Here is an 18,209-nt window from a genome sequence, read left to right on the forward strand (position 1 = left end):
CCCCCCAAAAAAAAGTTAAAAAAAAACTTCCTACGGGCACTGCACTAGTAACTTTAAAATCAGACCATCAAACGGTTTGTTCGTCCATTTAGCTTGATCCAAGCATCCGCGATTCATTTTGGTTAATTGCTGCGCACGTAGCACGTACATGTAGCTCACACGTTGTCATAAACAGACACTATCATATACCCACAGGTCCAAATTTAACTCAGTCCAGTCCAGTGATGAATGAATATTTTCAAAAGCAAACAGAAATGAACAAATAAATCATTCCCTTACTTCCTCTGCAGTCTGCTCTGCTTCCAAAAAGTCTGCACAAGTCAAACCAACTTGGACCAAACGGAGTTAAATCAGGCTGAGCAGTGTGACAAATGACTCCCGGTTTACACTTTCTCTCTGACAACCTCATAATGAGGCTTATTTGGTTTTCAACCATAAATTAAGAATGAAAAAGCCACGTGAAATCCATCAGCGTCACTGGCACTATAAATCACAGCCTGCATGAGAAAGTACATTCGTAGAGGAGTTGTGTGTTTGTTTGTTTGTCTGTATATCTGTAATTAGTGGTACCATGAAGGTAGACATTCATGCAGTTGTGTTGTATGAGCCATTCTGCTGCATGCACAGCATCGGTGTGAGCGCATTGCATCTTACTGCAGTTATTCCTTCTGGCAGCTGGAATGTGTATTTTCTGGTTCATGTTGAGGCGGTCAGGGTAGCTGCCAGGGGAACTGGCAGCAGAGTTTTTGCAGTAAAACACTAGCATGTCTTGTGCCGGGCTGTGGATACAGCCAGCTTGTAATTGCTCTGAGTTTGAGGTTGTGAGGCAGAGGACTTGCAGCGCGCTTTGTGCCAGGCTGTGCAGATGCACCGTGTCCCGTCTAGCCTGTGGTCTAAAGCTTTGGATGCAGAACACTGGCACTGTGCGCTGGCACCGCCTCTTCTGACCCACTGTGGTAAGATGACAGACATGCAGTTGTTTTCAGTTTGGAGTTGCAGTACTTGTCAGAAGGTAGCGCAGCGACTAGGACTTTGACTTGGGCTAACAACATGTAGACCTTGGTTTAATTCCTGAACATGCTACCTGTCTGTGTTCTTGAGCAAAACACCTGATCTGCATTGTTCCAGTCCTCCTAGCTGTAAAAGAGTACCAGCCTTGGTTGGGGAAGTAACATGCAATGAACCAGCGTCCCACTCAGGGGTATCATGAAAGGTTTATTTTACTTACACATGTTGCCAAAGTCAGCTACAATATTTTGGCATGTGGTTGCTTCTCTGGGTGCAGTCAGGCACCCTGCTTACTCTGTGTCCTGAGTAACTGGATAAGGATAAGGAGACACATATGTATGTATCATAGACTGTACACATACTGGACAAACCCTGCGTGACATCACCCATAGGCTTTCTATGGAGACCCAGCAAAGCCCAAAAATTGCTGCTCCAGGACCCGGTTTCATAAAGCAGTCGAATATTTTAGTTTACGTAACAGCTGAGTGGATTCTTGTCATTTGATTGGTGCTTTGTATGTCATGTGACATGGAGTATTCGTCCCATTTGTGTTGCATTGCATTTAGAGTGCAATTTGGTTCCATTAGGGTGCAAATTTGGTTCCATACGTTTGGTACCATTGCACTCTGCACACACACACATGTGCGCACACGCACAAAGCTGTCTCGTTGAATGGTATGTTCCAGCTTTCACCTCATGAAATATTTGTACCAGTAAACTCATAAACATTCATTATTTGTATACTATTAAACTTACTTAGATGACTATGGTTAGTCGCCCAACATTATCCATCTAATCACCGTTTCACATCAGTGGCTAAACTTGTAGATTAGCTGTTTTATGTTAGTCGATTTCACGTGCATAATGGCATTGTGAGTGCAGTTGCCAAGAAACGCCTCCACTGCGCGACAATCTTGTTTACTTCCAGGTTGGTCGTTGTCATGAACTATCCAGCCTTTGTTTTGTTAACTGGCTTTATAAACATTTACAAACACATATGAACTGCAGAACGATGTGTTTAGCACTTAGCCTAGCAGTTTCACTCTTCAGTTTCTTCTTCTACGCTTTCTGTGAAGCCTTTTTGTGTACACAACGCTGCTCAGTGTAACAGCAACACCCGGTGGATAATGTGAGAACTGTCACAAACACATCATGACAGTTGTCGTCTGCTACAACCATGACCAAAAGTGAATGAAGCTCTCCTTTTGGAGGAATATGAGCTATTGTAGGGGTGCTCTTGAGTGTTCCATCAAGTGGTGGTACATGATAGCTGCCATTTTTTTGCGGTAAGACACTGAAGTTTTGTTGACTAAAATAAGATAAGCCTCCTCTGTACCAGGCTAAAACCTTAGTCAGGTAACTTGAAACCTTAGCTGACTAAAGGCTTTGTACAATGACTAACATCAAAAAATTTGTCAACTAAGTGAATTTAGTTGACTGAACAAAATTAGACTGCTTCATGAAACCGGACATAGGTGTTGCCTGGCATGTTGGCAGCGTTTACTCTTCCTACACCACAATGGAGCATAGGCGAAACCCTGCGTGACTTGAACAGAACAAAAAAGCCCATAAGCTATGCTAACAGGCTAACCTTGGTATGGATGTTTATTAAATCTTATTTTTGGGAACTGGGTGGTGGCTTTAGTGTGGGCCTTAAAAATTATGACCCACTTATTTCCTCAGTAATCGTTGGTTAATAATGTCATCAAGCTACAAAAGCTTCCAAAAGTGCTAACGCCTTTAGCACACAGAATTAAAGAACACAAAAATGTCGCTTGATTGCCTGAAGCACAGACATCTTAGCTGATCCATTAGGACAGTTAACCACACAACAAGCCATATTATTACAAATATTTGGAGAAAATGCTCAGAAAGGACAGACATGGTCGTTCACAGCGACTAGTAACCACAGCTAGTGTCCTCTGTGCTACAGAGCTCGGGTTCCAGCAGCACCACATTAGCTGTCACTCAAAGCGACCACAGCACTAATACTTTGTAACGGTCGGCTTAAATCTTCCTAAACTAATGAGTTATAAACGAAAAGTATAAAAGTCGACCCTCCCACCCCCACCTCCACTTACATTTGCCAGAAAATAGGAAACTAGGCTATAGAGACCAAAACAGTTTTTTTTTTTTTTTCTACCAGGTTGGAAGCATGCTTGTTATTGCTCTAAAGTTTGACATTTTAACATGGGCAGCTATGGTGACTGGCTCCCTTTTTAAGACAGCCTCATTTGGCCAGTCATGGAACTGCACCTTTTTTCTTCTTCCAGGTGTGCCCCATTTTGGATGGCCACAGTTTACCAATTGGTATATAAAAAACCTACTTGAAAAAGTCACGGAACTCCAATGCGTCTCAACTCAATTAAGGAACTGTGTACTCTGTGTTGGATCTGTATCAATCTGGATGAATGAATCTGTATTTGTAATTTAGCTGCAGTCAAAAGCTATGTGTAATACTAAGATGGAGTTCAGGATTACAGTGTGCGTGGCTGCCATCCAGGACCCAGGCTGGTTCAGTAGCATGGTGGATCCAGTCGCATGCTCCTAACATATTCATTTATTGAACCTTTAAGTCACCCATGTTCTTATAGCTTCATAATCTGGCTCTTATTGGTGAACCATTGCTGAATTAATCATCCATCTTTGCATCTTTCCAGATAAAGGATTATTTATGATTGCGGTTTTGAAATAGACACCTATAAATCAGACAGATTTATCAATTGGGAAACATGAGAACATCTCAAACTGCATGAACTGTGTTGTCAGCGCAAACGAGCGTATCACTGACGGACAGCTGAACCTTTGAGATACCCATATGTACATTACCAAAGCGGAACCAAACATCACGTGCTGTTCCGTCAGATCTACCCAAGCACACAAATACTCCGCATGACATAAAGTCATTATCCATTTTGACACACGTGCATGTGCACTGTGCACAAGACTTTCTCAGTGTCCAATGCGCAGGAAGAACAAAACTGCACGTGATTACCTGTGTTTTGTCAGATGTGTCACATCAGTTGACCCACTTTCCACTTGGAATTGCGGTTTATTATTATTATTTTTAAATAATTACAGACTTTCACTATATAAATCACATTTTAGCATTTTGCCCTCATTTTGCAGGGCGCTGAGGACAGACCAACAGGAAAATCGATTGCTCTTGTTATGAGTTTCTTATGAACAAGCAGTGTGTGATTGAAAAGCTTTATTTCGTGCTCAGCAGACTTGTAAATGAGGGCTTGTTTGTCATGAGCAGAGGATGCTGTGTGTGTCTGTGTGTTATGGTGTGGGGGTTTTTTTTGTTTATGCAGTGGGAGGTGATAATGATATCATAAGTGAGCGTGTGTGCAGTAATACTTCACATGCATGAGATATTGTATGTTATTGCTGCATATAAACATGGGTAAAATTGTAAAATGTCTGCAGCTGCAGGAGCACTCGTGGTACTGGGCTTATTTTGCTGTGACATGGAAACTAATAGCCCATCGTACCGTGTACTTATTGCCAGCAGCTGTTTATGTTTTTCCCTCCTCCACTTTTGTGCGATACAAACAACGCTTTATGCGAAATTGTCCAACCTGAGCTTTAAAATTCAGCCTCTCTGCATCGTATAGTGCCACATCTGTTTCTGCCTCCCTTGATCTCTGCGTACAGACTCGACGTGCTCTGACATGATGTTTAAAGTAGCACTGAGCTGCTCAGTTGTAACGGAGCTGAGTGTCGGCTGCTTGCCAGGGCCGGCCTCTTACATAAACCACTGGGTCCAGGGAACACTTCTCAGGAAGCACGCACAAACACTCAGTGACCAATTCATTAGGTGGACAGGTGTACCTAATAAAGTGTCACTGAATCCATGTCCTCGGCTGCAGGTAAATATGAGCACAGTGGATCAATAGAATCTCCAGTTTTTCCTGCGTTGAGATTTTTTTTAAATGTGAGGATTTGCAGATTTGATGTTTTATGTCATTGCCAATTAAATATTTACATGATGCAAAGAGATTTAAGCTTTGCAATGCTGCCTCACATTCATCTATTCGCATGCATGCACACACTGATGTTTGGCGCTCAGCTGAAGACCTTGTATTTCAAGGTTGATCCTACCTAAGATTTGTGTTGTTTGTGAAGATGTTTGTTGCCATCTAGCATTATTTCACCAACAGCTCCGCTGAAACGGGTCCCATTGCTGCGAAACTCTGCCAAGGAATAAATTATTATCATTTCCACTTGTTGGAGGTGATGCTGGTGCAGATGGTATCTGCTACTGCCCACAGAACCTGGTCGTGACACAAATGGTATCGCCCCTCTCCCAAGCTCTTTTGGCAGCAGCTTAGGATGCGTTCCAATGACCTCCTCTTCTGGCAGAGCTGGCAAGCCGGTGTGTCTGCCAGGCCCCAGGTGAACAGGTTGGAAGGTCATGGTAGGATGTCATATACCAATTTGACCAAGAACTTGATTCTGTGATGTTCCATTTTCCAAAATTCAGACCAGCTGATCTTCCGGCCAGCCGTATGTTCCCACTTGGTCCAGGCTCCCTGCTTGGCCAACTTCTGCATGCACCTCCTCCAGGATGAATTTCGCCTCTCATCAATTAATAGGCAAAATAAAACTACTACTTCATTGCTGGATTGCAAACCAACTTTAGAGGTACATACTGCCACCTACTGCATTGGAGTATATGGAATAATACCATTCATTATACTAAGTCAAAACAATACAGAAGAAACATTTAGAATAATAATCGTGGTTTGTATGTAGCATGCCAAAGTATAAATTTGTCAAAACCTATGTAGGTGCTCCTGGAAAAACCTCCTGCTGATGTCATGGAATTCATGCCAACATTTCAGGGCTTCACAACCATGCAAGGGACTACAAAAACATACATCAAAATTCACCACAGAAAAGAGACATTTTGAACATCCTTTACGCTACATTCCACTCGACGATGGACTCAAACTAGTGACTTAACGTTAAGCCAGTTTGGTACAAACTCTCTGTGGAGGATTTTGGGTAATTATTTTCTAAATATTTTCCCTTTGAACTCATTAGTAATTTGGTTGGCCGTTTCAGCTGTAGAAGCTGCACATCTCTGCTTTGCTCTGTTATAGTGTCACAGACTGGTGGAGAAACAGGTGCAGCAGGTTGTAAAGTCGCTGACAGCCACAGAGAGAGCGGGATCATAAAAAGAGGATAGTGGACAGCGAGGGAGTCATTCAGCAACTTGGGGCTCTCTGTCTCTTGTTGCCAGACGTGGAGACAGAATGAAAGTATTGTTGCTGCCTCGGTTCCATCTGATCTCAGCTGGTTGCCCCACTATCCTCCAGTTAGGTTGTATCCATTGCATCTGCTTCCTACAATGAGCAAATGTGCTGTCGCCTGGGTTCTAGCTCCCTCGGACCGTGGATGGAATCAGTATAACAGGAGCCATTAAAACCTGTTGGAGTTCATTCTGTGCTTTTCTGCAGTCTCATCTTTGAGTCTGTACGCTGCGGTGCTGTTTGTCCTTATTAGCTGTTTCATGTTTCAGCTTCTCTGTACCTTCTCCATTCTCTTGTTATTCCCAAAGTAATTGTGATTCATTATACTGTTCAATCAAGAGGAAAAATAATCAGCTATTATGATGATCAATTTTAAAAGGTCTGCTTGTAGAACCAAACATGAGTTAAGTCTAAATCAATCAGTCAGTCAGTGTATAAATAAATGTTTTTATCATATCATATTTATACTTTAATTCATGCATTTATACATTTATACACTTACTTATATTTTAATACATGTATATATACGTTTATTTTTACTTTTATACATGTATTTATACATTTATTTATATTTTAATGCATGTATTTCTATATTTAGATATTTATTTATACTTTTCCATTTTTATTTATGTGTGTATCCATTTATTTTTACTTTTATACATGTATTTCTACATTTATCCTTTTATTTAGTCCAGTGTTCAAGTGTACTGATGAGGGCAGGGGTGCTCAAGAATCCAATGAAAGACTCGTTAGCAGGCTTTTAATGAGCCTTTCATTGGATTCAGGTGTGTTGGAGCAGGGAGCCAACTAAGAGTATCAGGAATGTAGCTCTCGAGGACCGAACTTGAGCACCCCTGGATTAGGGTTATGTCTTTCTTCCATTACTGATTTTTCACCTGATTTTCTACTGTTTTGGGGGGGTGGGGGGGAATCCCATCTCCAATCAGAGACTGACATTTAGTGTCATCTGCGGTAAAAGTAGCGTTAACATTGTGAGCAATCGGTACGTTGCAAATTTTTTTTTTTTTTTTTTATGTTGGAATGAATCGGGATCCAAAAAAGTTAGTAATCTGATTTAATTGTGCAGATTGGATGTAATCTTGTGTCAAAGTAAGTGAAAGTGGGCAATCAGTGTGCAGTAATTGGGACTTCACTTGCTCTGAACAGAAGCCTCGTTCTCATTGTCCTCTGCAGCATGAAACCCATGAAAAACATGTCACACTCTTCAACAGAAAAACAGTTCTCAGATGTTAACAGCAGCTTTTTGGAAAAGTGTAGGAACAAAGCTGCTGCAAAAGGATGCAGCGTTTTGGGCAGGCATGACACAAAAATGCACAAAAAAAAGAAAAAGGAATTGAATAGGAATTGCCAATAATCTGTTGCAATTGTATATAGTTATATATATATAAACTAGTACATGATATAAGAACTGCGATTACATACAAAGTTTGGCTATGATTTAAAAAAAAAAATTAGCTCAATTTTCTCAATTTAAAATTGGGATGGAAACTGCCTTTAATTTCCACTGATTGTTTCTGATTAATTACATTTCTAGTGGTGCTAATAGTGAATGTGGAATGATGACAGACTTGGATTTGAGCACTTTCAGTGTGCACGTGATGGATCACGTGCCAATGAACCCAATGAATTAATTCTGATTCATAATCAGTCTGATTAGCCGTAGCTCAGCGTTTATGTGAAGTTGTTTGTGCTTTTTCCTCACTTGACCTCTAAAGTGTTTACCAAAAGAAACCATCTGCACACAGGAACAGGTTTTATGGATTTGTGCACACTGAAATGGTTTTTCCTTTTGTTTTGAATACATGCAGTTAGTAGGCACTCACAAATAAAAATGGATTGATTTCTGGGTGTTTTCTTATATTTGATTTTACTGGAGCCGGGTTTATTGGTGTTTTTGTACAATGCACATTATATATAACATATAAATATAACATGGAACTTGTGCCAGGCCGTTATACCATTAATAAACATGCATCTTACCTCCAGCAGTGGTCCAGGAGTGTTTCACAGCACAGACATGGACATGAAGCTGGGACAGCAGCCTGCGGTTAGAATCTGCTCACCCAAAAGAAAAAAATTAATTCCATGTGATAATCCAACCATCGTGGTGTCCAGAGTTGCGTTGTGCTCCTGAAGTGTGCAAACAAGAAAAAAGAAAGTTCCCTGGAAAGGCGCTCCGTCTGAGGGACTGCATGGCCCAATGCCAGCAAACTTTGGAGTGAAACTGTCTGGTGGCAGGCATGTGCATGTGCGCCCCGTGCATGCTTAGTGGCCCATGCAGCGTTATGCATACACACACACACACACACACACGGCTGACTGATAATTACAGCCCCACGTGTGCGCGGAGCGCATGAGGAAAACAGCGCTCCAGTCTGCCATGCAGACATTTGGAGATCGGGCAGTCTGCAGCACCTTTTATGGCCATCTGACAGCAGTCTGTGTCATCTAAATGCGCTCTGGATGCGATCTGACAGGTGTGGATGAGTCAGTCTGTCTGTGCTCCGACACTGCTGGCCATGCCTCTTTTCCTCCCAGCTGCGTCAGATTATGGCAGTATTTGCCGTATTGGGCATGCTTCCGGCACATTCTCGCCATGTGTGACAGGGGGTTAAACCATCAGACGTATATCTATGTGGTTCAAGAGTGGAACTTGTGGAGACATTCAGTTCTATTGGCAGTGACGTACCTCATCATTGCATGAAGCATTTGGGATGTTGACTCAGGACCTGCTCAGTACAGAGATGAATCACGGGATAGATCAAAGATACAACATCCCTAACAGTAAAATGCATCCACCCTTCCCACCCCCCTGCCCTCTCTAGGAATATCCTACTGCATTTATTTCTAACACAAATATTGTCTTCATTATAGGATTTTTTTTTTTTTTTTTTTTTTAGTTTCACATCATCAGAATATCATTTGAATAAAAGCTTGTGTGTCTTTGTGTGTGTTGAGTTGCTCTGAGTTGCTTCCTGGTATTAATCAGGTGTGCCATCTGTTGAGGAGGCAATCGAAAGGAGAACATTTGAAGAATATCTTGTAACAGGGCAGGTGAGACTTCTGTACAAAATATGAGGATCCCAAAATGACCTGAATACTGAAGGCTGTGGCTAATATGTGAAAGAATTATTCCTGTTGGGTCAGATCTCGATTAAATCAGATTTTCCATGATGGTGGCAAGTTTTTTGGAGAAGATAAAACCTGAAGATAAAAAACATTTTTTTCCTTTTTTTATTTTTGTTATAGCAGGACTTGCTGATTGACCGTCTGTTTTTGTCTCAGCCTGTCACTGTCTCACTGACAGCTGTCTTCTCTGTGCTTCAGGGTTTCATCGCAATGAGGACATGAAGGCCATCGATGTGCTTCCCATCCTCAAGGAGAAGGTTGCTTTTCTCTCAGGTCAGATCCCCCACAGTTGGAAAGTATCTTTGATAGGTGTCATCCACATTAATCAATAAACAGGGGTGGCATGAAGTATGAACTCAGACAGGTTGTGGACATGCAAGGTTAGCTGACTTGATTAAACAAAACAGAGCATTCAAGTTTAATGCTGATGATCTGTAATTGTCATCAGAGTGATGATAAAATCAGCCTTTTTCTGATTAATCTTAGAGGTATGAAACGCTACTCAGTGACCAAAATGACCTCTGCACATATAACTGAAAGGTTTCCCATCAAAGAGTTCAATCAGAGTCCCACCTCTAACTGGGATTGTTAGATTCCATGGTTGGCCCAAACTACCCAAGCTCATCCGCTGGGCCAACCCCCCCAGCATCCCCACCAAATCACACCAAAGCTGCCTCAATGCTCTTCACACAAGTAAGGTCTAACCTTACTAACCCCTACAGCAAACACACAGGTGACAGTGGTAAGAAAAGACTCCCTCAGGTGATATTGAGGAAGAAACCTACACGATGAACAGAATGTACAAAGACACTAAGGCCACTGTTGCTTCTGTACCAAGTGTCTACACATTATCTTCTTCTCATTTAATACAAACATGACACCAGACTTCTTGGTTTGGCTCAGTGTTGTCACAACCAGGGATGGGGCCGATCTGATTCAGTATCGGTATTGGGTTCCGATATCAATGTAATTCGGGGATCGGAAATTTCTGATACAACCTGCAGAGTTTTCCAATCCAGGAGCCACATCTGTGTGGGTGTGTTTTCTGTTGAACCGTCTCCAGGAGGGATTCCCTGCTAGCTGCTCTGCTCACTGGCTGCAAACTGTGGAAGGGACCTCCTGAACGGAGGAGTGCCCCAGTGAGACACGGAGTAATGAGACACGCCTCTGTTCAGGAAATGCACCCCTCTCCACAGCCCAAAGCCAGCCAGCAGGTGAGCATTAAGCAGCATTATCGCTGACCAACGTTTCATCACGTCCACTGTGTGGAACAAAGCAAAGCAAGACAGCAACATACAATGTTTGCAAAGCCGTTGTACCGAGAGGCAGAAGCTCCGTCGCGAACTACAATACAGTGAACTTAAACATTTAAAAAGGGCTACATTTGGTACACAAGAGCATGAGGATTTTTTTAGCCAGGGGCAGGAAGACGAAAGGAGCCACCAGGAAGGGTACGATGATTTACCCAGACTGACCCCAAAAAAGAGTAAATTAAGTACTTATTTTAAACTAAGTACTTATTTTAAACTAAGTATTTTATTTTTTTGGTGGTTTCTTGTGGCATTTTTTAAATACGGAAATGCACTCCGTCCTCAAAACTGTACATGTACTCGGGGCGGGTGTGCCATCTGGTGTTCAAGAGATGAAATTTCGGCCACTGACCCAACAATGGCCCCGTTTACATGTACATAAACATGTATACCATTAATTAGATTTATTTCATTCTTTTACTTTTGCACGTGTTTCAGCATTGTAAAGAGCAAATTTCTTGTCGAGAGAGAGAGAGAGAGAGAGAGAGAGAGAGAGAGCTGTCTTTTCTCTATAAAGTCTATGCTTTTTTTTCCAAGACCTGCCGTTTCTCTTTTCTCCACTTCAAAAGAAATTCAGCTGAAATCATGTAAACCAGGTTTTTCAGATTATCGGATTTCTGAAGTGCATGTATACATGAGAGATCAGATTATTACAGTTATCTGATTACTAACAGTTATTTGGTTATCATGGTCACAGCTAGAGCTCAATTCTGGCTGTGAAAAAAAATCAAGTGCATCCTGTGACAGGGTGCGCTTTATTTTTTCACAGGGGTGCCCCAAAAATTGCATACGAGTACATGTTCCATTTTATGGACAGAGTGCATTTGCAAAAGTACTTAATTCGTTCACCAAAACATCAAATCTAGGCTTGCATCTTCGATGTATCTTCTGGCAAATTGTAGCCAAACTTTCAAGTCTTCTTTTTAAGAAAATCCTCCTCTATACCACTTCATCGTGAAACTGTATAACTGGGGATACAAAAATATCCTCCTATAAAATCAACAATAATGATAATAATACTATTAAAGCAAACAGAGTTCTGGCATCGGAATATATATTCAAATTCAGGTATCGGGATCGGATCAGAAGTGGAAAAAATGTGGATCAGTGCATCTCTAGTCACAACTAATTGCAGAGATGATGCTCTCATGACTAAAGATGACTTATGAAGTATGAGTAATTGTCACAAATGTGGATTATTACAATCTAAAATTAATGCTGCAATGTGTAAAAGGCAGATATCAGTGTTTTTTTACAGTGTTTTTTTTTAGTTCTACATTTCTGAGGTGAAATAGCCCAGCACAAATTTTCTTTATTTCATACATTTGAGCCAGAAACCTGGGCAGAGTCAGGAAAAATCTTGGAAATTTGGAATAATCCCTATCTTTAACATTGCACCAATTTTCAAAAATTCTCTTTCAAAAAAGATCATATTTCATATTATTTTATGTAGAATTGTATCCTTTATCAACTGTCAAAGTTTGATCCGGATCTGATCCAGATTACAGATTTTGTGGCCATTTAAATTTAACATTGAAAACCCCATTTCATCTTTATCCATTTAACCCCATTTATATCTTTATCAAATGTGCCCCAATCACTCTCATATTTGAAGTGGGGTGCAGACTGGAACTCAGTATCGCCTCACAAAGTTTGATCCACATTGGATCTGGATTATGGATTTTGTGGACGTTTGAATTTAATTTTGACAAGCCCATTTGGTGTATAATTTGCATTATACCTCAATCAAAAGTGACTTAATCACTCTCATTTGTAACAGTGTGGTGCAAAGTGGCACTCTTAATGAACAGGCGAAGTTTGATCCGCATCTGATCCATATTGCGGATTTAACGGATATTTGATTTTAACATTGGAAAGCCCTTTTGATCTATATTTTGTATTATATTTTGTGAAAAGCCACTTCTGACAGGACTTTGACCTTGAAACGTTTTTGCAAGGTAAAAATTTGTGGAATTAGAAACTAGTGGGGCTTAGTGGTTAACACTGTTGCCTCACGGTGAGAAAATCACGGGTTCGATTCCCACCCGTGGCCTTTCTGTGTGGAGTTTGCGTGTTCTCGCCGTGTTTGCTTGGGTTCTCTCCGGGTGCTCCGGCTTCCTCCCACATCCAAAGACATTCAGGTTAGGTGGATTGGAAACTTTAAATTGTCTGTAAGTGTGCATGCGGGTGTGAATGTGTTTGTTTGTCTGTATTTGGCCCTGCGACAGACTGGCATTGTGTCCAGGGTGTACCCCGCCTCGCACTCTATGACTGCTGAGATAGGCTCCAGATCCCCGCGGCCCTTAATTGGACTAAGGGGTTGTAGATGAGCGAGTGAATAAGTGGAAATGTGTTGACGGAGGTTTGCGCTCTACGAGCGCAATGCATTGTGCCATTCCACCCAGCTTTAAATGCGTACCAGTCTTGGCTGGGGAAGTAACCTGGGGTGTACTGGTGCCCCGTTGAGGAGGAGGTATAGATTCTCATTTGCTTCATACCACGGAATCCAGGGATAAGCACCGGCAACAGTGGGCCTCAGGGCCTACACTGGTGTTTCTTGGATTAAAGTGCTTCTCTTCCTTTCTTAATTCTCTTTTACCACCATTTACCGCCAAGAAGTGGGGGTGAGCTCTCACTTCAACACTCAGGAAGGGTGGTGGTTGGATCTTGTGCTCTATCTACATATCATGTAGAAGTTGTTTCATGACAGATCTGTTGTTTGATCTCGACCCACAGGTGGCAGAGACAGGCGCGGTGGTCCCGTCCTCACCTTTCCAGCACGGAGCAACCACGACAGAATACGACCTGAAGACCTGCGCAGGCTGATAGCCTACCTGGCTACTATCCCCAGGTAGCAAATGCATTCATGTATGTAGTTGCAATGCTTTGTCAGTGGTAAGCTGTAGATCACCTGCTTGATCCCCGTTTAAATTGCACCAGACCTTACCTTTTGCTCCTCCGAGACAGATCATCACTTTCTGCAAAATTTCTCCACCTCACTTATATTTTAAAAAGCCTGAAACTAGTGACTGAGGTTACACAGGGTGGTGACGGTTTTATTTTTAATTGTCTGGTAAACTTTAATGCATTCTCCCCACATCTCATTTCCTATGAAACCCGTAGGTTATTACTCTTTGATGTAGGTTACTAAGCGGTCTGTCCTCTCTCACTCTCCAGGTGATGAGGGCTTGTTGGATTAGGTCACACATAGTTTAACGGAGATCTAAAACTCTCTTGGCTTTTCTTTCTCTCTGTTCTCTGCACCGTTCTCTGCTGTCTAGGATTTGGAGTAGTCCATTTATGATGTTTTATAAATAACATTTCTCTACAAAATGGCAATATATTGCATTCTGGATTCTCTTTTTGATGGTGCAATCCTGATATAAATCCAATGAAAGCACAAACTTGCCTCCACACTAGATGTACCCTCCTTACTTTCCAATTATGTCACTTTAAATTTTGAAGTCCTTCACTCCTCAGCAGTAAACTAGCAGAGGATTTGATTAATGCGTTGATAGCCTTATCTACTTTTGTTGAACCTTGGCAACAAGCACAGTTTCTCCTGTGTCAAATATGCGTTGAGTGACGGCTACCTGTTGCAACCAACAGCTCTGTAGGACAGGTTGATAGGCAGTGTTGAAGATGAAGAAGGCCTTGTTTTATATATTATCAGTTATCAAGTTGTTCACCAATGAATATAGCTTTTTACACCCTTCAGAACCCATACACCCAGACCATGCAGCGGGCGTGCAGATTTTTCCACAAGAAGTCTATTCTTGCGGGCTGCCAGAGCGCTCCGCATCAAAACAGCGAGCGTAGTCTCTGGAACTGTTGCCAGAGTTGGATGCAGCTCGGCACAGCAGACAGGGGGGCGGTGTGAGTGGCCCGCTGCAGTGCTTACAGGGCCCGCAGACTCAGTAAGCGCATCGGAGGCAGTGAAAGCAATCGCGGTGATGCCGACTGGTGCCGCGACCGGCCCGCCTGATAAGGACGCAGAACACAATGCGCTGTTGAAAAAAAAAAGAAGCAGCATGCAAAATTGCACTTAAAAAAAATCTGCGAAACTGCGAGGCCGCGAAAGGTGAACCGCGATATAGTGAGGGACCACTGTATTAAATTACACATTGACAGTATCTAGGATCGCACGTGCCGTGACGTCACAACATATGTATGGATTGGTTGATTACCAAGGCGACATTCATTTTGTGGGTTTTACTCGGGTGGTATGAAAAATATTACCGGTCCACGAAAAATATCACAAGGGTGTATTGCTATTTATTCTTTAGTGTTTTATCCAGTCATATTGGCGTATCATTTATAGGTATATGATATATATATATATATATAATTTATTTATTTTTTGTCCTTGCTGTGAAGCGTAGATATTTTTGTAATGGGCATGTCTGTCTGGTTGTTTGTCATTGACAGTATCTTCAAAATGCAAAGAGCAGTTTCAATCAAACTTGGTGTATAAACTCAATGGACCATCCTCTCACAATACAGGACTTGTCAAAGTCATTGATCTAAGGTCAAGGTCAAATCAGAGGTCATTATCTGAACAGTGTGTCCAAATCGGCAAGACCTGAAGAGACCCAGAGACCATCGAGAGTCTCACATCTTTGTCCAAAGGTCCGACCTTAAGGGAGAGTCTCGTGTCTTTGTCCAGAGGTCGGACCTTAAGGGAGAGTGTCGTGTCTTTGTCCAGAGGTCGGACCTTAAGGGAGAGTATCGTGTCTTTGTCCAGAGGTCGGACCTTAAGGGAGAGTATCGTGTCTTTGTCCAGAGGTCGGACCTTAAGGGAGAGTCTCGTGTCTTTGTCCAGAGGTCGGACCTTAAGGGAGAGTATCGTGTCTTTGTCCAGAGGTCGGACCTTAAGGGAGAGTCTCGTGTCTTTGTCCAGAGGTCCGACCGTAAGGGAGAGTCTCGTGTCTTTGTCCAGATGTCCGACCTTAAGGGAGAGTCTCGTGTCTTTGTCCAGAGGTCCAACCTTAAGGGAGAGTACCGTGTCTTTGTCCATAGGTCCGACCTTAAGGGAGAGTCTCGTGTCTTTGTCCAGAGGTCCGACCTTAAGGGAGAGTACCGTGTCTTTGTCCATAGGTCTGACCTTAAGGGAGAGTCTCGTGTCTTTGTCCAGAGGTCCGACCTTAAGGGAGAGTCTCGTGTCTTTGTCTAGATGTCCGACCTTAAGGGAGAGTCTCGTGTCTTTGTCCAGATGTCCGACCTTAAGGGAGAGTCTCGCGTCTTTGTCCAGAGGTCCGACTTTAAGGGATTAAACATGTCGCATTGGAGACTAGTGGCCCAGTTGTAGGATGCTCTGGGAACAGTTACTGGTGCAGGTCTGCTTAGTCTTATTTATTTATTTTTTTTCAGCATGCTTTTGCATTCTGTTCTTCCTTTCCTTTCCTCTCCTCTCCCTCCCTCTCTCCTGCATTTCTCACCATTTGGCTGCCGGTCTGTTTTTAGAGTGAGGTCAGATTGAGTTAGAGCAGGAGGGCCCGTGTCTCTTTCCGCCTCCTTTCTAGACACATTGAGATTAAAGAGTTTTAGCTCTGAGAAACAGCCTTTTATGGACTTAGCGTGCCTAATGGTAAGCAGCAGTGGAGATTTCACCTCTTGAATGTTTTAACTTTTTTCCTCCTTTCTTTCTTTTTCAGCCACTGTGAAGATTTGCATGCTTTGGTTGGAATCTTTGCCATCGTATCACAGCTTTTGTTGAATGGCCTTTTATAAAATGAGTCTTGTTTTACCGCTTTGTAGTTTTATTCTTTAATCTGACGCAGGCAGCATCATTTGTTTGAGCTTATTTCGTTCTCTCTAAATGTCACCTTTGCTTTGTCGATGGTCGCGTCTCGACTGATATCTTGTGATTGCATGTTTTTCGGGTGTTGCTGTGTGGTTTAAGTTATCTCTGTGCTCGCACTTGGTTTGCAGTGAGGAGGTGGCCCGACATGGCTTCACCGTTATCGTGGACATGCGCGGTTCCAAATGGGACAGCATCAAGCCTCTGCTGAAAATCCTTCAGGAGTCCTTCCCTTCTTGCATCCACGTTGCCCTCATCATCAAACCAGACAACTTCTGGCAGAAGCAGAGGACCAACTTTGGCAGCTCCAAGTTTGAGTTTGAGGTGAGTGTCTACACAAATGTTATGCAAGCTAATCCTCTTTTTTTTTCTTTTTTTTTGGGGGGGGGGGGTGTCTTGTTGTTGTATAAACCAGTATCACTGTAACCTCTTTAGTTATTTCAGTGTGGTCACTTTCTTGTGGTTCATTTATCCACTCTGCTCGTCTTAATTTATCAGTTCAAATTGGGCTGCGTCTTGGTGTCAGCAGAACTGTTCTGTCCCGTGTGGGAATGCGGTGCTGGTATATTTAGTCCTGACCCAGTTACTATGGAAACATGCTATATAGGGCATGGTGAAGCGCCCCCCACCTTAACCACCAACAGTATTGAGTCAGGTTTGTACAAACCACTTGTTTGATGTCAGACGCGTGCATATGAGTGGGTAACAGTGATAACCAAGAGGTCATTGGTTCGAGTCCCTGAGAAGTTGCGGATGGTGCAGTTAACAAGGTTTTTTTTTTTTTTTTGCCTTTACCTTAATGACTACTGTCATGTTTCCACAGCTGCTTCAGGGAAGCTGCTTGGTGTTCAGCAGTAAAAAGTAATTGGTTCTCGAGCATCTCTCTGGTGCTCGAATGCGTGACGGTTCACACCCTCCGCCTGCAACTACTTCTTTGTTTAAGCTCGGTACAAGGCTTCACACCAGTGTGACAATTGGCCAATTACACCGACAACAGGTGGTGCTGCTTCTGTATTTGGAGGTCAAAGGACCAGGTCAATGTCAGATATTTGGAGTGAAAATGTCTGTTTTTAGTGATGATTTTGCATGTGGCGAAAGTAAAACTTTACTCCTTTTTGTTCCAGAAAAGCAACGTAGTCACAGCATTGATTTTTTTTTTGGAGCACTGCAGAAACATTGTGATTTTTTTTTGATAGCTTTTTGATAGTCTTTGTCCACATCACTGCTGAACGCCCTCTCATTGGGGTGCTGTAGTCACGAAGGAACACAAGCATGTTTTTTTTCTTTAACACGAGTCGAACTGCGGACTCACAAGCTACTCAGCACACCCCCTGATGTAATGTCTGCTGGAACCACAGCTACAAAAGCCCAAAAAGTAACTACATACTGATATATCCTGTCCCTAACCCCTGAGCGTTTCATATAGTAGGTGTAGTGGAACAGATAACTGTAATGATTGTTCATTTCTGGAAACAAGCACCAAAATTGGCACACACACTCCTTAAACATTACTCTTTTGAAAGAAAACTGAGTATCCACTTGAATTGTCAATAGCCGGACAGTTAGGGGTCAATTGAAGAATTACACAAGGGTAAAAAAAAAAAAAAAAAATTTCCAATCATATTGAAAGCTACACCACATTATTTGTTTGAACATAAATATTCCAAAAAGGTATAGTCT

General features: G+C 42.3%; 1 protein-coding gene across 1 annotated transcript in view; it reads left to right on the forward strand.

Moving 5' to 3' along the window:
* triob (trio Rho guanine nucleotide exchange factor b) overlaps positions 1 to 18,209 on the forward strand; it is a 347,395-nt gene that overhangs the window by 139,780 nt on the left and 189,406 nt on the right. The window contains 3 exon segments of the mRNA XM_034175263.1: positions 9,618 to 9,692; positions 13,466 to 13,580; positions 16,661 to 16,853. Coding sequence (XP_034031154.1) covers positions 9,618 to 9,692; positions 13,466 to 13,580; positions 16,661 to 16,853 — 383 coding nt within the window.

Source organism: Thalassophryne amazonica, chromosome 7, assembly GCF_902500255.1.
Source record: "Thalassophryne amazonica chromosome 7, fThaAma1.1, whole genome shotgun sequence".
Lineage (NCBI taxonomy): Eukaryota > Metazoa > Chordata > Actinopteri > Batrachoidiformes > Batrachoididae > Thalassophryne > Thalassophryne amazonica.